The sequence below is a fragment of the Trifolium pratense genome, linkage group LG5 (genome assembly GCF_020283565.1).
Source record: "Trifolium pratense cultivar HEN17-A07 linkage group LG5, ARS_RC_1.1, whole genome shotgun sequence".
NCBI lineage: Eukaryota > Viridiplantae > Streptophyta > Magnoliopsida > Fabales > Fabaceae > Trifolium > Trifolium pratense.
Window position 1 is genome coordinate 1,556,302 of NC_060063.1, and position 26,571 is coordinate 1,582,872.

At 33.0% G+C, this 26,571-nt stretch overlaps 1 protein-coding gene, 1 long non-coding RNA gene and 1 pseudogene across 2 annotated transcripts in view; 1 reads left to right on the forward strand and 2 right to left on the reverse strand.

Annotated features, from left to right (window-relative positions):
• Window positions 1-895: 895 nt before the first annotated feature.
• LOC123884242 lies at window positions 896-2,511 on the reverse strand (annotated as a pseudogene).
• Window positions 2,512-4,136: 1,625 nt separating this feature from the next.
• Window positions 4,137-4,651, forward strand: LOC123884243. Its single transcript, XR_006800719.1, has 2 exons — window positions 4,137-4,307; window positions 4,416-4,651. It is a non-coding gene; the product is annotated as an uncharacterized LOC123884243 (long non-coding RNA).
• A 109-nt stretch (window positions 4,652-4,760) lies between these two features.
• LOC123884246 (probable pectate lyase 4) overlaps window positions 4,761-26,571 on the reverse strand; it is a 48,244-nt gene continuing 26,433 nt past the window's right edge. Inside the window, exons 2-5 of the mRNA XM_045933312.1 lie at window positions 5,924-6,284; window positions 5,369-5,724; window positions 5,119-5,254; window positions 4,761-4,985 (exon numbers count right to left, since the gene is read on the reverse strand). Of these exons, the coding sequence (XP_045789268.1) occupies window positions 4,761-4,985; window positions 5,119-5,254; window positions 5,369-5,724; window positions 5,924-6,284 (1,078 nt within the window). The remainder of the gene's footprint in view (window positions 4,986-5,118; window positions 5,255-5,368; window positions 5,725-5,923; window positions 6,285-26,571) is intronic.

The window sequence follows — 26,571 nt, forward strand, 5'->3', positions numbered from 1 at the left end:
TTTGAAAAAAATTTTCGGTTTTTAGAAACCGAATTTTTCCTCTGAATTTGCACTAAAAAAAATTCAGTTTCTGCGAACCGAATTTTTCTGCAAGGGCAAAATTTAAATATTGGAAGGTATAAAAAAATCACGGGGTCAGAAGAAAAAACATCGAAAGAATATGTTGTTGGGTACTTAAATAGTCTCTTGTAGTGAATACCCAATTTATTACTAAAACATGTTTAAGTCTTTTACCGCTTCTTCATATTTTGGTCAATTATTCTTTGATTAACTTTAATGATCATCTTGCTTCAAAAAAAAAAAACTTTAATGATCATCTCTGATCAATATTACTATTATATATTTGGCGAATGGTTTTATTGTGTTTTATAATTGAAGAGTTTTTATTAGTAATTTACAAAAAAAAAAAAAAAAAAAACTGAAAAAGAATAATATGGCACATAAACCACATTTGTAGTCGGCTGACTTATCCATGCACCATACCGGTAAACATTAGTTTTGATTATAATAATAATAATACTAATAGTAATAAGAATTTAATTTATATGCACCGTCGGTGTAAAGTTATTTTGCACATGCGTCCAATAATAAACCGACACATCATATATGGTCATTAAAAACACATGATGTGTCACATTCATTAAAAGATGTGGCAACGCGTCATTGGATGTATGCATAAAAATAATTTACACCGACGGTGCACAACAATTAAACTCGGTTATAATATGCATTCTCATTTGTTTAAATTATACAAGACTTCATAATAGAAGTTTGATTCAATGAGATTTCGTACATTAAGAGGGGACATCTTTCATCAATTACATTGAATCTAAATATTCTATACTAGTGAAGTACATTTTTGCCTCAAGATCCATCTTTTATATGTTTATTTTGTTCAGCATATAGATGTTCCACTGCATTGAAATGCGCCTGATGATTTCGTCAATGATCTAACTGATTTAACATTAACAACTTTAAAACTTTGATCTTTACTATAATTCGGCTTTGGTACACGTCCTCCTTTTATTACCGCAAATGAGGCTCCATTTTCAAATGCATCACTTACAGAGTGAAATTCCCATTTGTCTCCACTTGTATTACCACCATTTTTTCTCCATGTTACCTACACACATTATATCATTAGGTAAACATCTTCTTTTGTTATTTTAACTAAATCAGCAAACATCTAGTCAAAGTAAAATATTTTATTTGTACACAAAAATAAACTTAATTATATACCTCTTTACTCCCAACTTTTGGTGCTATGAAGAGGTTAGCCTCGCTTTTTAGACTAGGGCCCATACTTTCACCAATAGCATATTGCATCCATCCTAAGTAAAGATTGTTGGCTACATGTGCATATCCATGGCGAATCCTACAATATTTTTCACCAATAAAAAAATCAATATTGTGAAATAAATTTACATTTGTATATTTTAACTTCAAAATCATGTACTTGTAAAAAATAGCATATCAAGTATTCAATTACCTGGGCATCCGTTGGTGCAGTTAGGTCCAAAATGATTGTACAAAACGGTAACCTTCATGTTCTTGTCTCTCCGTTGGTGCACATACCCATCATCATGACCAAGAAGCATAACCTTATCTTGTTCTCTAAACCAATTATTGGATATAGTGACATTAGTTGAACCTCTTGTGACATCTAGAAGACCATCTTCACATTTATAAAGTGTATTATGATCAATCCAAATTTTTGAAGCAGTGACCAATCTAATTGCATCTCCATCTACTGGACCCAAATGAATTACCTTACCATTAGGCCCCATCACCATCCCCGGGGCTTGAGCTTTGCAGTGATGGATTCGAATGCTATGAATGATTATGTTGGTGGCCTAGAAAATAATACAAAATTGTTAGTAATACGTGAAATAATTTTATACTAGAAAACTGATGTTAGCAATGAAAATTTAGAGAGATAAAATGGAAAATTCCTCTCAAAAGTTTTGATGAAAGAATTAGAGGGATTTTATTTTCGACATCATTAATTTTATGGCAATTTTTTCCTAGTGGTTTATTAATATTTGTGATTACCTTGAATATCATTAAACATGCATTATTAGCAATATGGACATTGACGCCGCGACCATCAATGGTAGTGAAACTACTAATGAGAAGAGGTTTCACGAGTCTAATATTCATGTCTTTTTGGAATGTGATCCACACTTTACCTTGAATTACAGAAGCTCCGTATCTTAACGTACCAGGTTTAGGAGTTATAGGATCATCATTTGGGTCTGTAACTTGATAATGTATGAGGTCATTACCAATGTTGTTTGTCATCTTTCCAACGTAGCCTACAGAGCAAGTCGATAGTTGTTGTCTATGCCTCCTCCATTCAGGATTTGGTCTCCAACAACTATCAATCATATTCATTTTCAAGCCCATTAACTTGGATTGTTTTGCAAAACTAAGTTTTGGAGTGAAAAATATTACAATTACAATGGCCAAAACAAAACGCCATAGGAGCAAATTGGTACCTTGAGATACCATAATGCAATATAATTTTTATTGACAAACTTGAATGATAAAAGAAAAATAAAGATGTGAGATATTAAAATGATTGCTTGTTTATATTGAAGAAGTAATTAAGTGATTTATATATATAAAAATTTCTCTTCAAGTTGGTTAAATTTTGTTTTGAGAAACAAGTTGGTTAAAGTTGTTTTGAGAAGCTATGGCTAAATGATTGTTTCATGCTAAACAAAAAATTATGAATAGAAATAAATTAGAAACTTTAACTACTTTAAAACCTTAACCTTATATTGTGCAGTTGCCTAAATTTAGATATATACTAAAACAATATTTTCAAGTACACCAAAAAAAACAATATTGTCCAATTGCACATGTTGCATTCAATCATATCCTCCTATATTGTCAAATATCCAACAACAATATTTATACACAAAAACTAACTCACAACAACACCACAATCCTCCCACTTTGTAACCTCCAAGAACACTTAAAAATACAGTGTCTACTGTCTACTAACCACAAGACCCAAAGATTGAAAAATTGTTTGATTAAAATTACAGATAAAATTAAGCACTTGTGGTGTCAATTGAGTTCCTAGAGGGTTGAATCCCGGATTCCACAATTCTCCACATTTAAATGTGTGAGACTTTAGTCATTAGACTACTTGGCCAAAAAAATTTTCAATTTAAAAAAATTATTTTTTCAAAAAATAAAACATTCTAATTCTCATGTGCTAATTTCAGATATTTTCATAAAAATTTATTATTTAAAAGACTTAAAGAGTGTCGGGATACTCATTAGCATTTTCCAATAATTATTAATAAATAATGACTTTGACCCCACTAGTTAAAATTTATGGACCCGTCCCTACATACCCGCTAATAAATTAGTAATTACTTAAATGTCCCGATTTAAAAATAAATTCTAGTACTTTTATCTTATAAAAAAAAATAGTCTCTCATATTTTTATGTTTTCTATTCATATTCAATAGAGAAAACATTTCACCAATTGTTAGTTGATTTAGTGGTGATTGACGCTGAACTTGGTAGGGAGGACCACGGTTCGATTCCCCGCAACTGCGATCGAGAGGGGGCTGAAACCACTTGATGCCAGAACTGACCCCCGAACCAGATTCAACTGGTGGTGAAAAACCGGAAAAAAAAAATAGAGAAAACATTTCGTGTTATTTTTTCATCTTTTGAAGTAAAATTTTTCATCATTCTCTTACAACTTTTCTTTTATGATAAAAAAATCTTAATTTCTCATTTCATACATGGATATCTGTCAATATTCATGGATGTCTCAAAATCTGTGGATTACCCACTTATCTAATACCTGCACGGATATGAATCGGACACATATATCATATTTATCCAATCGAGTGAACACATATATCATACTATCCACCTCCATGAATATTCATTTACCTCCTTACCAGAAAACAGTTACAAACCAAAAATAGGGGGGCCAAACCAAACACCAAACCCTCTTAAAAGGAGGTAAATCTAAAACTTGGCATCCCAAAGGAGGTAAAGTTTTTTTTTTTTGTTCAAATCCCGACTCCTATAGATATAGTGTAATCAATTGAACTAAGCTAACTTTGACTACAAGGTGAAATATATAAATAAAAATGGGAAAGAAATTAAATGTAGAGGCGATCTTAGTTTGTATGACATTGAACTTTGAAGGGTCACTCACTCACTCTTGAGTTTGGTTCCAAAGTTGATTCAACCAAATCCAAACATCAGCTATTGACTCCTTCAGCACATGATTTCAATAGCTATTGCATTCAACAACACAGAGAGAGAATATGGTAATATCTATGCATTCAGTAACTTGGGTTATCTTTAGTTTCTTCAAAATTTCATTTCTTTTATTTTTTTTTGTATGTAACTTTATTTAATTTAAACTACCATTTCAGGTTTTGGCTCAGGATTTTTAAGTCAATGTAATGATGAGAAGTGTTTTAGTTAATTTTTTTTTTGTCTTAATTTTTCAGAATAAGTATAGTCTAGCAAATAGTTTTTTCGACTAGGATTCGAATTAAGGTTCTTCCGAACAATTCATCATTAATAAATTGTTTTAACTAGGATTCAAATTAAGGTTCTTCTGAACAATTCATCATTAATTGAAGTTCATTAACCACGTGAGTCTAACCAGTTGATTATGTTTTAGTTTAGTATTTGAAGTAATCATTTGAATCTAAATATTCTATTAGTGATGTACATTTTTGCCTCAAGATCTATCTTCTATATGTTTATTTTGTTCAGCATATAGATGTTCTACCGCAATGAAATGCGCCTGATGATCTTGTCAATGATCTAACAAATTTAACACCAACAACTTTAAAACTTTGATCTTTGCTATAGTTCGGCTTTGGCACACGTCCTCCTTTTGTTACTTCGAAGGAGGCTCCATTTTCAAATGCGTCCCTTACGGAATGAAATTCCCATTTGTCTCCATTTGTATTACCATTTTTTCTCCATGTTACCTGCATACATTGTATCATTAGCTATACATCTTCTTTTGTTATTTTTACTAAATCAGCAAAACATCTAGTCAAAGTAAAATTATTTTATTTGTACACAAAAATATATTTACTCATGCTAAACTTAAATGTATACCTCTTTACTCCCAACTTTTGGTGCTATGAAGAGGTTAGCCTCGCTTTTGAGACTAGGCCCCATACTTCCACCAATAGCATATTGCATCCATCCTAAGTAAAGATTGTTGGCTACATGTGCATATCCATGGCGAATCCTACAATATTTTTTACCAATAAAAAAGTCAATATTGTGAAATAAATTTATATTTATATATTTTAACTTCAAAATCATGTACTTGTAAAAAATAGCATATCAAGTATTCAATTACCTGGGCATCCGTTGGTTGCAGTTAGGTCCAAAATGATTGTACAAAACGGTAACCTTCATGTTCTTGTCTCTCACATATCCATCATCATGACCAAGAAGCATAACCTTATCTTGTTCTCTAAACCAATTATTGGATATAGTGACATTAGTTGAACCTCTTGTGACATCAAGAAGACCATCTTCACATTTATAAAGTGTATTATGATCAATCCAAATTTTTGAAGCAGTCACCAATCTAATTGCATCTCCATCTACTGGACCCAAATGAATTACCTTACCATTAGGCCCCATCACCATCCTTGGGGCTTGAGCTTTGCAGTGATGGATTCGAATGCTATGAATGATTATGTTGGTGGCCTAGAAAATAATACAAAATTGTTAGTAATACGTGAAATAATTTTATCTAGAAAACTGATGTTAGCAATGAAAATTTAGAGAGATAAAATGGAAAATTCCTCTCAAAATTTTTGACGAAAGAATTAGAGGGATTTTATTTTCCACATCATTAATTTTCATCGCAATTTTTTCCTAGTGGTTTATTAATATTTGTGATTACCTTGAATATCATTAAACATGCGTTATTAGCAATGTGGACATTGACGCCGCGACCATCAATGGTAGTGAAACTACTAATGAGAAGAGGTTTCACGAGTCTAATATTCATGTCTTTTTGGAATGTGATCCACACTTTACCTTGAATTACAGAAGCTCCGTATCTTAACGTACCAGGTTTGGGAGTTATAGGATCATCATTTGGGTCTGTAACTTGATAATGTATGAGATCATTACCAATGTTGTTTGTCATCTTTCCAACATAACCTACAGAGCAAGTCGATAGTTGTTGTCTATTCCTCCTCCATTCAGGATTTGGTCTCCAACAACTATCAATCATATTCATTTTCAAGCCCATTAACTTAAATCCATTGATTCCCACAACCTCCGGCCAACCCCTCCAAATCGTAACGACGAACGGGTTCCTCTGATAACGCAACGAACACTTATATTTTTCTCCATTTGCTCCAATCATGGTAACCTCATCCAACATTGTGTACCACAAGTATTCCCCCATTTCCCTCGGTAACGTCTGCATCAAACAACATAAGTTATAATCATAATTTTGCAAATCGTAATTAAGTGAAACAAAAAATTATAATAACTGGACTGATTACCAACCAATTCTGGATCAATTTCAGCATCCTCTGTAATGGTCATTGTGAATGAAACAGCTTTTCGGAGAGATCGCGATTTGCTGTGCCAAGTAGGGAATTGGTCCGAAGTTATTGGGTTAAACGATGGAATGATCTGGAATTGATTTGTTCCCAAGTATTTGAAAAAAATCTGATGATGAGAATCGAATTCGTAGTAGGTTCTTAAAGTCATCCAACCATTGGTGATTTTGGGTACATCATCATAGTTGCTGAACTCAACCTCAAAGATCACACATTTGGAATTGTAGTTGAAGTCATACAGGCGCCAAACATTCCCCAGTTCATTTTTGTATTCTCTATAGAACTCTCGTTCGACCTCGGCCTCGACCTACATAATTGATAGACAATAGAAACTGATTTAAATCTGGTAGTAATTATCGTCTAACAAAACAAATCAATATAAGACCAACATAATTTTGCAGTAATGATTTTTGCTTAACAGATAACAACAGTTTGGTAAATTTTGCAGTCCTAGAGACACTTTACGATTGGTTCATCAATTTTCCAGTCGTATAGACAACAATACAGGGTAAAATGTTCATGCGATTGTCTACAACGGAAAAAAAAATAAAAACTCTGTTTCGAACTCGCCCTCAACTTTCAAAATTGCTCTGTTTTTAGTCTATTGTGTGAGACACAAAAAGCTCTGTTTTTACTCATGAAAACATAACATAATGTCAAAAAAACATAAAATCAATGGATGAAGGGATAAGGAAAAAATACCTCTCCTTTCACGTGAACCGTCATAAAATAACTTAGTGCTGGTCTCTGCATAACTTCAACAACATTTTCGGCCATTTTTTTCACGGATTTTTTGTAAGATCGATGAGAAACGGAGGGGATGAACTGAAAAAGAGAAATGGCCTTTGTTGGTAAGGTTGGTGGTTCGGCAGATGAAAAGAGAAGGTTTTGGGTAAGTGAGTTTCGATTACCAATGTGTGTAATAATGACATTGGTTTGTAAAATTAATTGGCGTGTTGTTTCATCGAAAAGAAGAGGAACCGGTTAGTTTGTACTCCATTAACGAGTAACAGTGTCTCTGAAACGTTGAATTGGTTAGATATAACAAACAGTTACCCCTGGACTTGCTAAATATTAATTATCGTTGGATCCAAATTGTCTGTGATCTAAGGGTTATGATTAAACTGTTGACTTTGTGATTAAATGAGTGACTATGTGACTTGGCCACTAATAACCGTCTGATTAAATGGTTGTGTCTATGATTATTAGGTCATGCAAAAAACGTACAAAATGGTAAGTGTGTACTGGACGGTTTGTATTTACCCGGTGGAAACGGAGTAAATATCTAAGTCAGTAGCATTAGGGTAAAATGTTAAGTCAAAGAACCTAAAAAATTGAACTACTCCGGTTTCGAATTCAATAAATCTGTATTTACCCGGTGGAAACGAATTAAATATCTAAGTGTCGGTGTGGGTTTCGGACGAGGACACCGACACGTGTCTGACACGGACACGCGTAATGTAAGGTGTGTCGGTGCTTCCTAATTCATAACTCAAATAACATCAAAAAAGAAAACTTAATAATTAAAAAAAAATTATTAAATTTCGAATTCTGACCTTAATTTAGTTTTAAAATATCTGCATTACTTCGTTTTTTTTTTTAAATAAGATACTAACCTATGGCCTTATGTTGGGCTATTGGTCGTATGTGATTATACACCGAGCTATATTTGTATGAGTTCATAAGTGTCGGTGTGGGTTTCGGACGACGACACCGACAAGTGTCTGACACGGAGACGCGTAATGTAAGGTGTGTCGGTGCTTCCTAATTCATAACTCAAATAACATCAAAAAAGAAAACTTAATAATTAAAAATAAATTACAATTTTTCAATTGTCATTATAATCACAAACTACCAAAATACATGCAACATCGTCGGCAAACATCAAGTTTTCTAAAACGATACTCGGCAAACATCAAGTTTCACAAAATATAATCAAAATACTAATAGTTACAAACTTTGAAATCAACTTAAATATCAATTTAAGCTCCTCACATAAAAGGTATGGTCATCATATATGTTAGATGTGTTGAATAGTAGGCGGTCTCCAACTTTAAATCCGTTAATGGCAACAACTTCCCTCCATCCCCTAATGATCGATACCACGAACGGATCCATTTGATACTGTAGCTCACACTTATGCTTTTCTCTGATTGTTCCAATAATATAGATCTCATCCAACATCGTGTCACTCAAGTACTCCCCTAAATCGTCTGGCAATATCTGTAACAGATAAAAGAAATTTGATAAGCATCAATTTGTCTCAAATTCGGATAATCAATTTAAACATTATCAAAAACAATTGGATTGAGATACCAACCAAATATGGAACAATTTCAGGATCATCCTTCATAGTAATTTCGAAGGTAACAGCTTTCCGGAGAGCTCGTGATTGGGTATGCCAAGTAGGGAATTTATCAGGTGTAATTGGGTCCTCTTTGGGAATGATCTGGAACTGATTGTTCCCCAAAAATTTGAAGAGAATTGGATGATGACCTTGAAAATTGTAATGTTCTCGTATAGTCATCCAACCGTCCGTAATTCTAAGGACATCATCATCATCGTGGAACTCTACGCAGAGTTGAAGACCTTTGGAATCAAACAGAAACCAAAATTCTCCCAACTCAGACTTACAGTTTTCATAAAAACTGCGTTCAACCTCGCCCTCGACCTAGAGAATAAATCGTAACAAATCATAGTTACCTTCATAGTTATTTACAAACCGAAACAAATCATAATTTATAGTACCTTAAAACAATAACCCAACACTAAATCAAACGAAAACAAATAAAATTAACATCACACATAACATGCTCTGTTTTTTGGCCAAAGATTTGTGACATGCTCTGTTTTTTTAATTTTTTTTAATCTAACTTGTCAAAATCATTGTAAGATCTAGACCCAGTTTCAAAACGAAATAAATCAACATATAACATGCTCTGTTTTCTAATCTATGGTTTGAACATCATGCAATTTTTAAAAAAATCATATGTATACTGTGTTTAACTTAAATATGACCCAAACGAAGAAATCAACGAAACATAGTACCAAACTTACCTCTCCTGCAACATGAACAGTCAAAAAATAATCCCTTGCTGGCTTTCGAAGAACATCGGCAAGAGTTTCCACCATTTTTTTCGCTTGATTATCGTCGCAGTGGGTTTGGTAAGACGGCCGGAAGTTGAAGGGAGAAGGAAAAAAGAAGAAAAAATGGCGTGTGAGAAAGTGGAGAAATGAAGGGACTGGTAGTGTCTTGGTAAGAGGAAGAACAGATTTTTGGGTAATTATCTTTCTCGGGAGAAGAAAGATAATGGTTTGTAATGATGATTTTGGTTAGCAAAATTAATTGTGGTAAGGCGCCATGAAACGATTGGTACTGGAAAGTGGGAAGTAACACTGTATCAAATTACTCGTTTGAATCGTTTAATTGGTTTGGGTCTACAAACATTTACAGTGTTATGCAACACATGTTTTGGATCGTAGGATCAACATTTAATGTCATCTAATGGTTGACATTAAATAGTTTACTTTCTGACTTTCTAAAATAGTGACCGTCCGATTAAAACGAATAGACATGGAACCTTGGATGATGTAAACGCGTTAGCAGTTGTTGCATTGGATACATCACTCGTTTAATTTAAAATTGAAATTTAATACAAGAATTTTTTTTAATTTAAAATAATTAGTCGTTTGAAATTTAAAGGTCACAGATATAAGTCATTAGCATTAGCGTAAAATTGAACTACTCCGATTTCGAAGTCATCCACGTGTATTTACTCCGGTGAGTAAATATCTAAGTCATTAGCATTAGGGTAAAATGTTAAGTCAAAGAACCTAAAAAATTGAACTACTCCGATTTCGAAGTCATCCACGTGTATTTACTCCGGTGAGTAAATATCTAAGTCATTAGCATTAGGGTAAAATGTTAAGTCAAAGAACCTAAAAAATTGAACTACTCCGATTTCGAAGTCATCCACGTGTATTTACTCCGTGAGTAAATATCTAAGTCATTAGCATTAGGGTCGAATGTTAAGTCAAAGAACCTAAAAAATTGAACTACTCCGATTTCGAAGTCATCCACGTGTATTTACCCCGGTGAGTAAATATCTAAGTCATTAGCATTAGGGTAAAATATTAAGTCAAAGAACCTAAAAAATTGAACTACTCCGATTTCGAAGTCATCCACGTGTATTTACTCCGGTGAGTAAATATCTAAGTCATTAGCATTAGGGTCAAATGTTAAGTCAAAGAACCTAAAAAATTGAACTACTCCGATTTCGAAGTCATCCACGTGTATTTACTCCGGTGAGTAAATATCTAAGTCATTAGCATTAGGGTCAAATGTTAAGTCAAAGAACCTAAAAAATTGAACTACTCCGATTTCGAAGTCATCCACGTGTATTTACTCCGGTGAGTAAATATCTAAGTCATTAGCATTAGGGTCAAATGTTAAGTCAAAGAACCTAAAAAATTGAACTACTCCGATTTCGAAGTCATCCACGTGTATTTACTCCGGTGAGTAAATATCTAAGTCATTAGCATTAGGGTAAAATGTTAAGTCAAAGAACCTAAAAAATTGAACTACTCCGATTTCGAAGTCATCCACGTGTATTTACTCCGGTGAGTAAATATCTAAGTCATTAGCATTAGGGTCAAATGTTAAGTCAAAGAACCTAAAAAATTGAACTACTCCGATTTCGAAGTCATCCACGTGTATTTACTCCGGTGAGTAAATATCTAAGTCATTAGCATTAGGGTCAAATGTTAAGTCAAAGAACCTAAAAAATTGAACTACTCCGATTTCGAAGTCATCCACGTGTATTTACTCCGGTGAGTAAATATCTAAGTCATTAGCATTAGGGTCAAATGTTAAGTCAAAGAACCTAAAAAATTGAACTACTCCGATTTCGAAGTCATCCACGTGTATTTACTCCGGTGAGTAAATATCTAAGTCATTAGCATTAGGGTAAAATGTTAAGTCAAAGAACCTAAAAAATTGAACTACTCCGATTTCGAAGTCATCCACGTGTATTTACTCCGGTGAGTAAATATCTAAGTCATTAGCATTAGGGTCAAATGTTAAGTCAAAGAACCTAAAAAATTGAACTACTCCGATTTCGAAGTCATCCACGTGTATTTACTCCGGTGAGTAAATATCTAAGTCATTAGCATTAGGGTAAAATGTTAAGTCAAAGAACCTAAAAAATTGAACTACTCCGATTTCGAAGTCATCCACGTGTATTTACTCCGGTGAGTAAATATCTAAGTCATTAGCATTAGGGTCAAATGTTAAGTCAAAGAACCTAAAAAATTGAACTACTCCGATTTCGAAGTCATCCACGTGTATTTACTCCGGTGAGTAAATATCTAAGTCATTAGCATTAGGGTCAAATGTTAAGTCAAAGAACCTAAAAAATTGAACTACTCCGATTTCGAAGTCATCCACGTGTATTTACTCCGGTGAGTAAATATCTAAGTCATTAGCATTAGGGTCAAATGTTAAGTCAAAGAACCTAAAAAATTGAACTACTCCGATTTCGAAGTCATCCACGTGTATTTACTCCGGTGAGTAAATATCTAAGTCATTAGCATTAGGGTCAAATGTTAAGTCAAAGAACCTAAAAAATTGAACTACTCCGATTTCGAAGTCATCCACGTGTATTTACTCCGGTGAGTAAATATCTAAGTCATTAGCATTAGGGTCAAATGTTAAGTCAAAGAACCTAAAAAATTGAACTACTCCGATTTCGAAGTCATCCACGTGTATTTACTCCGGTGAGTAAATATCTAAGTCATTAGCATTAGGGTAAAATGTTAAGTCAAAGAACCTAAAAAATTGAACTACTCCGATTTCGAAGTCATCCACATGTATTTACTCCGGTGAGTAAATATCTAAGTCATTAGCATTAGGGTCAAATGTTAAGTCAAAGAACCTAAAAAATTGAACTACTCCGATTTCGAAGTCATCCACGTGTATTTACTCCGGTGAGTAAATATCTAAGTCATTAGCATTAGGGTCAAATGTTAAGTCAAAGAACCTAAAAAATTGAACTACTCCGATTTCGAAGTCATCCACGTGTATTTACTCCGTTGAGTAAATATCTAAGTCATTAGCATTAGGGTCAAATGTTAAGTCAAAGAACCTAAATTCCCATGTTGAATTTTTTTTTAAATTTTTACTATTCACGTTAAAAATTTAAAAAATTAAGTACAAACAAACACACACCTGCGTGGAAACCAAAAAGTTTTCTTCCAAACAGGTACTATTACCACACCACATATGCGTGGAAACCAAAAAGGCTTCCTTTTGTTGGAATAGATATCATTCATCATTGCAACCTAAAAAAACTTTTTCATTCTCCAACAAAGGGAACCACTTCATCGTGTGAAACCCTTACCATTCTTGTTAAGCGTCCGAGGCGGAAAAACGGAGCAACCGGCGCAACGACAACGAATGGCGTCCTCGTCCAGACAAAGGTTTGTCCTTCTTACTTTTTGTCATCGTTTTTGTTATCGATTTACATCCTATTTGTGTTCTTTGTTGTCGTTGGTTTCATTGATACTGTTCGTATCTACTAAGTTCATTAAGTTCATTCATGAGTAAATTCCTAAGTAGGAGAATTGCTTCGTTATTGTTTATAAAGACTTAGTTACATGATAAAGTGATTTGAGAGTAAATGCATTCAACAAGATCTGCATGTTGATAAAGTGATTTGATAGTAGATTTTTTTTTTTTTTTAAACGATGTTTATTTACCTTCAATTACCAAGATCTGAAACGTTGATGCTATGTTATACTTCCAATGTGTTGTCTTATTTGTAAACGATGTTATCATTATCAGACGTTGTTGGTGATTATTGGTTATGTTCTGTGTTCATGCACTGGTACTATATGATGATGTTGTTTATTTATGTTGATTTAGGAATGTAAGTATGAACCCAGTCAAACCAGAGCCTGTTGACGTAATATGGTTAAGTTCAGATGACGAAGGTGATAATGTTTATCAGAGGTCTCAGAGGTTTGAGAGGAGGGTTGCTAATAGGGATGCTAATAGGGATGCTAATAGGGTTGCTAATAGGGTTGCTAACAATGTTGCTCAAAGGACTGCTAACAATGTTGCTAACAATGCTGGTAAGAGGAGGGTGGATAACAATGTTGCTCAAAGAGTGATTAAGGACAGGAATGAAATCTGTGAATGGATAACACAAGTTACACCAGCTATGCAGAATTTGAAGAGGAAACAAACACTGGTATTAGTTCACATTTGGTGCATTCTCAATTATGTATCACTTGTTATTTACTTTGTCTTACTGACTAATAATCTTGATTATCTTATATTTGGTACAGCACATTCCTGCGTGGGTTGTGAAGCGTGCTCTAAAAGACAAGTGCGAGATTTACTTGCGATCTGCAGAGACGAAACGTACATATGACTGTGCTATTTTGGATCCGGGACGCTCGTCGCAGAGATACATTGGAGATGGTTGGTATGACTTTGTTGAAGTGCACAGGCCTAAAGTTGGTGACGTCCTCCACTTTTCTCTGAAACCACCTTATAACTTAATGGTTGTTTCATTGATGCGCCAGAAGCCTCGCACCCGCTGAATTGATGCCCAGATGGATCAATGTTTGATATCCTCGTCCAAACTGTTTGCTACTGTTTAATTAGCTCTTGTTAAGTACTTATGTTTGTTTTAAGTAGTTGTTGAACTTTTTAATTGTAAAAATGCTACTTTTATCAGTAGCCAGACATCAGTTGACGATCACATACGTGTTCGTCGACATATGCAATTTCAATTCTATTTTAAAAAGTTTCGTTTTATTATTATCGTTTAAGTTACGATACATATGGCGTGATTCGTTATTATTTGGCGTAAGTCGTTATTATTTAGCTTGCTTACCCTTTGTGTGGTTGAGGCATTTGTTCCACTAGTTTTCAAAGAGTTAAACATTTGATTTAATGAAACACTAAGTAAACTGGAATTTCATTCAGTTTTGGAAGTTTAAGAGCTATAATTACTTGATACCCATAATGAATGAATTCCATCGAAAAACTTTATGTCCAGATAAAGCTTGTTAAATAGGTTTGCTTTTTTCAAATTTACTCATGTTTAGAAGTTGAAACACGCAATAATTACTCCACAGCAGCCCTATAAGCACTCCATAAATCCTATAATCCAGCTAACCAATCCTATAATCACGCTAACCAATCCTATGTCTTATCCCTATAATTACTAGTTTTTCAGTTTTGGAAGTTGAAACACACAATAATCAATTCACAACCATATAATCACTCTAACCAATCCTATTCCTATCAGTTTTGGAAGTTGAAACACACAATAATCAATTCACAACCCTATAATCACTCTAACTAATCCTATTCCTTATCACTTATCACGGTTGGAACAAAAAAGAAAAAAGAGAAAAAACAACAATCCATCAATATTTTTCTGAGATTAGAATCGTTATTAAAAAAAAAAATTACATTAATTAGGTAAACATTTTAACATAAAAAAAGAAAATAATCCAAGAACAAATCAACAAATTCCTAAACATCTTTGCTGTCGATCTCTCGTTTTGTAGTTTCATCTTCATCTTCTCTCCCTTATTGAATTGAATTTCTTTAACAATTGAAACCACATCTTTGAACAACTCTGAGCATGTGCAACCACGACTGGGTTGAGTTTGTGATTCACGAACATTTGGACTAGCAGTTGGACGCACATAGGGAGGGTGGCCTTCAATTTCATCATCCCATATGAAAAGATTACAACTTCGAGCTCCCTGCAAATTATATTTCAATCATCAAAATGTTATACTCACCAAATTAAATCATGATCGAAATAGATCTACCAAGTATAAAACGATCTGTTAGCAAACCTACCCCATGAGTTCGACATTTCCAATATCTACGCTTAGGATTTTCGCCTGAATTGGATATGTACAACCTCATTGGATTTTTGCAACCACATTTTGGGATTTCGACTGCCATTGAATTTGCAACAGATGAAGAAGACATTGTTGGGACAAATTGCGAAATTAGGGATTTTTGGGAAACAATAAATCTGTATTTCGAATTGGATGGAGAGAAGAGATGAGTATTGGGAAACTAGGGTTTTCGAAACATTAATGAATGAGAGGTCTTTATAGCCGTATTTGAAACTATGTCTGGGTGCAGAGCATGCGTCAAATAAACATAATTATATCAACACAAATGAAAACTTTACAAAAGAATTAATGACAGCCTAGTGGTAGTGTTTACCGTTCAATTCATGTAGATCTCGAGTTCGAAACTGGTTGGTGCCATTTTTGTTATTTTTTTTCTTTACAAAATAACATTAAATAACCGAATGTTGCAAACATGACTCAAACCTGCGTTATACTGGTATAAAAGCCAATTTTATAAGCTTTCTAAACATGTAACTCATATTAAAGCATAAATAACAGTCATGAATCACTATTGTACCAATTTCTCCAACTAAATCAAAACAAACATGAAATCCCAAACAATTTATCCACAAACATAATTAAACCAGAATTGTACATCAACATTATCAAAATGCATTCAATTATACTACTACTAAAATACTCAAACATCAGTAGCAGCCTTTTCAACTTGTTGTAGCAGACTGTAGCACGAACGTGAAGATTGCCCGACACTCTGTTGTAGCATACCGTAGCACGAACTTGCAGTTTGCCCAACACTCATTCCATACATTGGGTATACGGGTTGCAAATGCATTGGTTGAAACATATGAGGTACCATCGGCATAACAGGTTGAACTCCACACATTGCATTTAAATGTCTGCTTGTGCCTGTAACATCCATCTGTGCTTGGAAATGCATTTGATTGTAACATCCATTTGTGTCTGCTTGTGTTGTCACTGTGGCCTTAGCGCCACGGTGTATCGGTGGACGTGAACCCTTCTTTTGCACACTTCTGTCAACATTGCAGGTTGCTTTTCTTTTCTTTTTCTGATTATAAAAAAATAATGACAAAATAATTATTATTAAATTTCACATAATAACACAAAATATTTAATAAAACATATTATACCTCATCCATTTGGCTTATAGCATCAGATATCGACACCGACTGCAAATCAACTATTGGTTCTGTCGCTTTTTGTGTACCCTGCAAGTTTAAACATATCAACTATAATGTTTAATAACAAATCAAACAGTAACTATAACTAAGTAATCACGAGTTATTGAAATAACCTCGGAACATGTCCTCGCATTATGAGTTGTAGCGTTGCATTTTCCACATCGCCTGACAGATTTTGGTTCTTTCTTTTTTTTCTTTGGAGCACCTTTACTCTTAACCGCCACCGGATCACCGACTGCTGGATTTTGTGTCCCAATAATAGGATCATCATTAATGCAGTACTTTTTTTGTAATTTCATAATGTCATCCAAAATTTGGCCATACACACCATTCTTTTTTGCAGCTTCTTTGCAAAAACTTGTAAAGGCCGAACAATATGCACCAAAACGAGCTTCCTCAACTACGTTCGACTCAACATCACCATTACATTCCATGTTGTTCAAATACTCAATTTTGGCATCCTTGGTCCATCGCGACAATACCAAGGGCCTAGGAATATGATCAACATGTTCATCCTTCATGACATAAAATATATGAGAACATGGAACACCGCGAGAATCAAACAACTTACACGAACATTGCAATGTGGTACCATCAAATACAACTTTCCTTTCATATGTATCGTTACAAAATTTTGTTAATGTATAAATCTTTGTATCCCCGTGATCACTTTTATGCTTAACTATCAATGCACCAGCCTTCAGAATTTGCTCTTTAACTTCTTTGAAAATCTCCGCAGTATAAGTATTGGCGGCATCACTCTCAATCACACGCAGTTGAGTTGTCAACACAGGTACCGTAAACTTTGACTTAAAATCAGCTTCCAATTCATTATTTCTGTAATCTCTCAAAACCTGATCAAAATTATGCATGAATTCAAAAATGCAGCCTTTCGTCCTGACATAAGTCTTTATTATTGCATTAACAGCTTCACATTGAGACGTAGTCCTTATACGTCCAAAAAACTGATCACGTAGATATCCAGTTGCCCATAGTGACCTATTCTCATAAGTTTTGACAACCCATGGATGTTGTTCCACTTCAGTTTCTTTAATTAGCTCTGACCAATACTCTTCAAATTCATCCTTTGTGAAATTTGAGTACATGGCTTTTTGAAAACCGTCCAAAAATTCTGGATTATCTTTCACATTCTCAACTGCATTCTTATTCAAATGCCAAGCACATAACCTGTGGGTGGCATCGGGAAAAATCTGTTTTATGGCCTCCCTCATTGCCTCATCTCCATCTGTTACCACTGCTTTTGGTTGTTTACCTTCCATGCACTCTAAAAAACAATTCAACACCCACTTGTACGTCTCCGTCGTTTCATCTGCTACCAATGCAGCACCAAAAATTACTGTCTGAGAATGGTGGTTACACCCTGAAAATACAACCAATGGATAGTTGTATTTATTCTTCCGGTAAGTCGTGTCAAAGGCAAGCACATCACCAAAACAAAAGTAGTCTGATCTGCTACTGCCATCAGCCCAAAATAGAGACCTCATTCGTCCATTACTATTGTCGACGGCATACTCAGCATATAGCATGGGATCAGTAGACGACTTTACATTAAGATAATTTAAAGAAGCGACAACATCACCATCTTTAATACACTCACGCATTTTTTTATCAAAATAATTGTACAAATCTTTCTTTGTAAATCCAACACTAGCATATCCACCCTTCTGGGCAATAATGTACCCCATTATATGACAAGTTCTAATTCCACGTGTTTGAAGACCATCAATCTGAGCCTTATCTGCTTCAGATATTTTACGATAAACAGGGTGCAGGTGAACAAACCTAGCTGGGGTTAATTCATGGTTATGACACTCTACGAAAGCAGTAACTACATATCTATCCTTTTGTTTTCTGTATTGCACACGAAACCTAGCTTCACAATTTGTACGGCTCAAACGTCTATGTTCTACTTTCCTATCTAACCTGGTTAAATGTTTCTTCTCTCTTAAACCATGTCTGTTGCAAACAAACTGCTTCATTTGTGTTACTTTATTACCATCTAACTCTTTTATCCTACTAGAAGCTTTCCTAATAGCAAAACCCTTACATTTACCATACCGGTAATAAAATTCATAAGCTTCACTAACAGTAGCAAATTCCATGGCTCGAATCTCATCAGAAGTAATTGAATCAAAATTTACCTCACTATGAACTGCAGCTCCAATATTATCAGATGCATCTTCGCCAGTCTCTGAACTTTCAGTCTCTGAACTTTCATCCCCACTGGATCCTGAATAACTGTCATCCTCGTCGGCATTCGATTCTAAATCATACGTATCAGTACCTTTAGTGGAATGAAGGTCTCTGGACTCAACGTCAACAGATTCGTCGGTGTGTTCCATATCTATATCATGAATTAACACAATATGTCAAACAACATAAATATTCATCGAAGTGTTCCACATCTATATCCCTAATTCCCAAATTTTATTATTTTTTGAATTGTAAACCCTAATTCCCAAATTACCTGAATGTCGCACTTGTCGCCCTCGATTGTATATTTATGGTCGGCGATTCAATGCGATAACATCAATGGCTAGCTCGTATGCAGTGTTGTTAAGAATAGAAAAGTTCAGTTGATTCAACAATGGCGGACGAAGGTTGGGTGGTCAGGTGAGATATTACGATGTTGATGAACAGAAGAATGAAGAAGATGAATATTTTCTTTATAATTTGCGTTTTGATAATTTGATTTTTACAACATCATTATAATTAATAAAACAATATTAATGTTGATGTAATTTACATAAATGTTGAGATAATTTATGTAACAATTTTAATGGTAGGGACTTATTTGCAATTTTAATAGATGTGGAGATGCATGGTAAGTGACATGCATTGTATTATCATATGTGGCAGTTGAATAAGTCCACTTACTTTTCTATTGGCCACAGTGGCGATCTCACCAAAGAGGTCATTTTACTGGCCTCACCATAGAAGCACCCTAGAGATTATAGGTTCGATCATCAGCTTTATCTTAAACCATCAGTTTCATATGAGTCACATTTTTATTTTTAGTTGTTTTAGTGAAATAAAATAAGTTATTATTTACTTTTAGAAATGAAGATCATCATTAACTTGTGCTAGTACTTTCAACCAACAATTTATATCGTCATTTTTTTTTCACCACCAGTTTAATCTGATTCGGATGTCAGTTTTGAAATCAAGTGGTTCCAGCCCGCTCATATATCGTTAAAATTTTAAATATTTTTTAAGTACACATAATAGATCACTTGTTAATGTGATTCTATTATATATGACATATAGATAATAGCATAAAGTTCATACATGCACAAGTGGTAAAGCATGTGCAATTTCTTCTAATAATTTGATAAACTTTGTTAGAAGCTTCCTACTAATAAATTTTATTTTATTTTTTAAATTTGGGAAGTGAAATTAAAGTGAAAATAATTATTATTGTACCACTATTTTTTAGGAGATTTGAACCTGCCATATTAAAATTTTACAAGACTAAAACTGTTTTCGAGGTTATTTTACTCATAATTTCGTTTTGCAATTTGGTTTCGAGTCCTGTGTTGGACTAGCTAGGTTGTGCTTGGTGTATTCGGCAGTTTAACATTTGGATTAATCTACTGAATGCTTAAAAACTATTTCAAATGGTAAGAAATTTGAATTCCTCAAATAGTCAGAAGTTTAATATATGTCACTTGTATATGAAGAAAATTTAGTTAGTTACGATAAAAAATTTGTACCCATAACTTATAATAACCCAAAAATAAACAAATTATGTGACACTCTTGACATAGTTTAATGATGATTTTTTATTTTGCTGAAAATAAATGACTTTTTGTATATATTTATTTTATAATTGTTCTACAAAATTGGAAAAAACTTATAGGTGTTGATAAAATCTTTTTGGTGTTTATTCTTTAAGAGCATGAGATGAGATGGAATACATGGAGGTGACGAAGGAGGAAGGAAGATGGTGACATTTCTTTTGGTTAAGATAGCCTTACGTTTTAATATAAAAAAAGAAAAAAAGATTGGCTTACGTTTTTTTTTTATTTATATCTATTTAGTTTTTCTCTTACACTGTTTTTTAGAGTATTTTCAGATGTAATTATGTATTTATTTTGGAGAATTGAGGTGTATTGAAACTTTGAGATGATTGAAGGTAGTTCATGTATTGTAATAATTTTTACGTAGTATTATTTATTGGTTGTCATTAGACAACACAGTCGTGATTTTTTTCTTCTTCCGATTTGTTATTTCCACGTGATATTTTCGTGTTTCTATATTGTATTATATATTTAATTTTTCTATGTCTAATTTTCCCATTAGAGTCCGACATTGAATGACAAATGGCTTGAAGATAAGTTAATAGGTCGATTTTGTAGAGTTTGATTAGATCCAACCTAAAATTTTAAAATGGTAGTAGGGTCGCTCCAAGATCTGTTAAACCATTAATTATCATGTTTCTGCTATCGAACTACCCATTATTTATATTCACCGTCAAATTCAATTGTGCTAAGTGTTGGAGTGTATTAAAAATCTCACTTTAAATGAGATATTATATGAAAATATATTTATAAATAGAATGTAAATTTTCCTCTCTTTCTGTTTCTCAGCCGTCTGCCTCCTTCTAACTCCAGTTTATTCTTTTTCTTCATCCACCAAAGAGGCAGGGACGGATCTAGGATTTTTTTTTTTGTGTGGCCAAAATTTATTAGCTTAATTTAAAAAATTTAAATGACAATGTTAAATTCAAGTATGAAAGATATACTTTATCCGTCTCAAATTTGTGGTCATTTTAGAATTTCGCACATAATATTATCTGTCTCACCACTAAATAAATGTACTTCTCTTTTATTTATGACCCAAAAATCAAATATTTTGTGTTTTTTTTCTTTCTAAATGAACCTTTTTTTAAAAATACCGACGAAATAATCATTCAAAAATAAAAAAAAAATCTTAACGGTATAGATCAAAATTGAGTGTATGATAATTTTTTAAGGATTAAAAATTAAGTAAAGACTAAATTTAAATTGTCACTATTTTATAGAGACCAAAAACATATTTAACTCTTTTTTTTTGTCTAGAAGCCCAATAGTTAGAAATTTCATCTTAAACGTGAATAAATGGAGTGTTCGGGGTTCAAAACCCCAACTCCTGAATAATTTATGTTGTCTCAACCAACTGAGTTAAACTCACAGAGACAAAATATATTTAACTCTATACACATATAGACCTAATATATGAGTGTGTGTATAAAAAAATTTCAAAATTTTGGTGTGGCCATGGCCACACTTGGCCTTCAAGTAGATTCGTCCCCGCAAAGAGGGGTGATTTTTGGGTCAATTTTTGACCCGAAATAACTCAGCTAAGTTTTTTTTTCTCTTTCATTTAAATAAGTGATTTTCACATATTTGTTTGTTTTGATTTCCCGACTGTGTATTTTGTTGTCCCGCCTTTGTGCGGTGCCCGTCTTTGTGTGATGTTTATTTATTTCAGGTTGAAGAATTAAGTCCGATCTAGTGCTGATTCAATCAATGTCGACTTTGGTGTCATCAACGCTTCAGATCCGGGGACATGAATATTTCTGACACTTCAATATAGTCGTATTTAAATTTGTAGGCATATGCAATTTGCCGTTTTATACTATTAACATGAATACTGTAAGATTGTTCGCATATTTAACCTTTTTGTTTTTGGCGACTTTGAATTTGTATTGCATCGATGTAGTCTATCAATTTAAATGAATAAATATCGTTTATTTTAAGTAAAAAAAAATAGAGTGTAATGATGTTATAAAATTAAATTAGACTCAACTAAAAATCCTAGAGTTGATGCTTTAAAATGTTTTTATTAGAGTATATATATATATATATATATATATATATATATATATATATATATATATATATATATATATATAATGTTGGTTGGAGGTGGAGAAATAGGAAGGAAGGTGATGAAAATTTCCCTAAATGGTCTCACAAACAAACAGGCTGGCAGATGCAGAGACGGCTCTGGAGATTTTGCATGGTGGCAGGCAGGCTTCCAGTACTATTATTAAAAGTATAAGTAATAATTGTTTTATATGTGGTGGAAAATAAATAAAATCAAATGACACATGAACATGAAAATAAATTAAACTGGCAGATGAGGGACTCCTGTATATAAAATCCACCATCAATAATGAGAGATTGAGTTTTGGAGGATAAAGTATTGTCGAAGAAAGTTCTAGTCTTTACAAGACAATTTACATATCGGTTTATCTAAGATGTGCACAATATTATGCATGTTAAAATAACAAAAAAGAATAATTTTTTATTAAGAGAAATTTATTAAAAAATTATACATTTAATATAAAATATACAAATTTCAATATAAATTTATTATTTTAAACTTCTTAACATGCAAATTTGCACATGATAATAAAACTCTTGACATATAGCTGGTGGTCTAGTCCTAGGCTTAATTTGTTTGAGTTTTGTATGATTTGTTTTTTGGTTTTGTTTCTATTACTCGTTGTAATATTTTGTAGTCTATCTCGATACGTCTTGTGTCGGGGAGACTGTTGTGGTTTTATATATCTCATTTTAGCTTCTTCAAAAAAAAACTCTTTGACATATTTATCATTCTCTTTGAGAAATGAGAATGACACTTTAATTTTTCTAGTAGAGATGACATTTTAATTTTTTTTAATAAATAATATAATAAATGTAATAATAATAATAGTAATTTTATTATTATTATTATAATATTTGTCCACGCGAGTTGACTCAATTGGTAAAAAGTTATTTAACTCATACTACAAAATTTCGGATGCAGATTTACTATTATTATAGCCTAACTTCATAGTTTCACACCGTAATTAATCCTAACCATTTATTTGTGATGGAAAACTAAATTAAAATCTTAATTTTATATTATAAAATAATCTCAATCGTCAATTAGGCGTAGTTCAATTGTAACTGCGCCTAATCCAATTCTACAAATATCTTTGTTCAACTTCTAATTAATGCCAGCGTAAGTACCTTTTATACTCTAATGAGAGACATAAGAACTCATAAATAATAATGGCTAAACCTAAGTCTAAGCATAAGCAATCCTTTTCTTCTTTTTCTTACAAGGAATATTTGTTTCATTATCAATTTATTATCATAATTAATTGTCCACTTACCTCATTATATCTATCTTACTCTTATTTACTGTTGAGTGATTATTCAGTCAGAAGCTCAGTGTGATCGGTTTGAACATTAATTATTCATTTTCCTTTTTTCCCTTTTCTTCACCTCACTATAACGTTTTGTGCATGTACATGATTTGGACAGTGGTAATACTATTCTCGTCACATTCTAACTTTTTTTATCTCTGTTCTTTTGGGTACCCATTAAAGATTCTAACACTTTCAATGTGACCAATTTACCCTCATGAGCATTATGCTAGATCACAATTTATGTGGGAAAATTTTAATTGTAGCTTTACAAATTTATTATAATTTGTGTTCGAATCAAATATTTTCTTTAAACCCTAGAGTCAATCATACTAATCATCAAGAAATAATGTATAACTATAAGCGGAATCATACCTGAGTTTGTCATGTCATAGTTAGATATGGATTGAAGGTTACCGGGTATGTGATCTTCCAACTGTAGAATTTCTTATGGACTCCTTGAATCTCCTCTGATGGGGATGAAAAGAAGACCTAATGAGCCGCCGTTTTTACGTTATTTCTATTGAGGACCATAACTCCTATTAATAACCTTAGAGTTATTCCTTAGTTTTCAATATCTAATTTGGCCCCTCATCAAATTAAATATTGACTTATGGTATCTACACAATAAATTACCTTTCATTATATATGTTGGACCAGTTTATACAGGAAAAAACTCTAACATTAAATTAACCCCCACTAAACGATAAGATTAACGTATTAGTCGATCCTTGCCAAAATATAAACTTATAAGTAAGGCATTTTATGCATATTTAATCATTTATTTATAGACTTTTTTAATCATTTTTTATTTGTTGGTTTAGTGGAAATAATTTGATATTAAATCATCGTACCCGTGTTCGCACTTGTCGGAAATCATCTTAAATCTCCGATTCCTAGTGCGTTGATTCGAGAAGAGTCTTTTCGATGATCAATTTTCGCTTTTCATTTTAGTGTTTTACCCGTGCAAGACAAAACTTACAACATTTTAACTTGTGATCACTACATTATTGTGTAGTACACATGACTTATGAATTAATACTATATAAGTTTTTTTTTTGACACAATATAAATGTGTTTATTTGGAAGGAAGCCCTTTTTTCGTATAAATTTTTTGGGCCTAACATAAGGGTTTGATCTGTAACCGCATGCTTGACATCTTGTTTTTGCAAAAACAACAGTTTAGATCGTTTCACTAAAATCAAAGTGTCATCGTAAATATTATCCGAATGTTATAATGTTATTTAATTTGTAAACACTGAAGTTCACTATTGGTTTTTATCTTAACTTTTTTATAACGAAGGTTTTTAATCTTCTAAATATATGTTCCATGGTCTTTATATATCTGTTAAAAATAATATAAAGTCGTTGATGTGGCTCTATCCTAACAGCTTAAGTTTTTGGGATAATCGGTTATTTGACATGGTATCAGAGCCTTTATGACTAAGTGGTCTAGAGTTCGATCTCCGCTCCCCCGACTTTCTAATTAAAAAGTGGAATTTAATAGTATATGGTTGGTGGGCCTATGCATTTATCCACGCTTTAAGTTCAAGTGGGCTCTTGCGTGAGGTGGCGTGTTAGAAATAATATAAAACTATTGATGTGACTCTATCCTAACAGCTTAAAATTTTGGGATAACCGGTTATTTGACAATATCTTGCATCTGAAGCATTTCAAAATTAGGAAGCCAATTAAAATTTTAACTTTAGTTTCCCTCATATGGACCAAATATTTGAATTATAAAAAATAAAAAGTTTCCCTCACATGCAATGTTCCATAAATGGATGAAAGAGACGACTTTCAATCCACACTTCTTTTGTTATCTTTCACTTTATTCTTTAAAGAAATTAACTTATCACACCATGATCTCATATTGACTTCTTGGTAATGTCACACAATTGCTTTCTTATAGGCAAAAAGTATATATAAAAAGCTTAATCACACTTTTAGTCTTATTATTTTATCATAGTGCCTTCATTAATTTTAAGTTAAGTTATTTTTAATCTCCAATTATTATATATCTTTTTCAATGTTTTTATCGCCATCTAGCTATGATGTATCTTAAGAGATTCTTTTTGCAACATTTAGAAGAGTGAGTTGCTTTTTAGTTGGTGTATTAGATATGTGTTTGGTTTCGCTATTGCCCATTTCGTAGCTTCTTCCTATATATCGTTTTGGTTTGGGCGTCGTTAGAAGTCCTACATTGACTAGAGATATGATAAAGATGGCCTTTATAAGTGTAATGCAAACCTCAACTCTCAAACTCGCTTTTGTGGTTGAGTATAGGTCTTCCAAATTCTAATATGGTATCAGAGTCTATCCTAGATCCATTTGTTGTTTGTTGTGGAGACCTCCCATATTTGGGCCACCCGTTGTTGTTGATTTCACGTTCCAGGTTGTTCAGTACTGGACGCGTGAAGGGGTGTAATGCAAACCTCAACTCTCAAGCTAGCTTTTGTGGTTGAGTATAGGCCTGTATTAGTAAATTCTTATTTATTGAAATAAAATACAATTAAGCTTATATTTAAATTTAGTGTAAAAAAAGCCTATATTTAAAATAAAGTATAAGAGGTACTTCAAGGAAAATACAATGAAGATATAACAAAAAAAAAAGGGACAAATGGCGCAAAAAAAAAAAGGAAGAGAGAAACACAAACTCAACTAA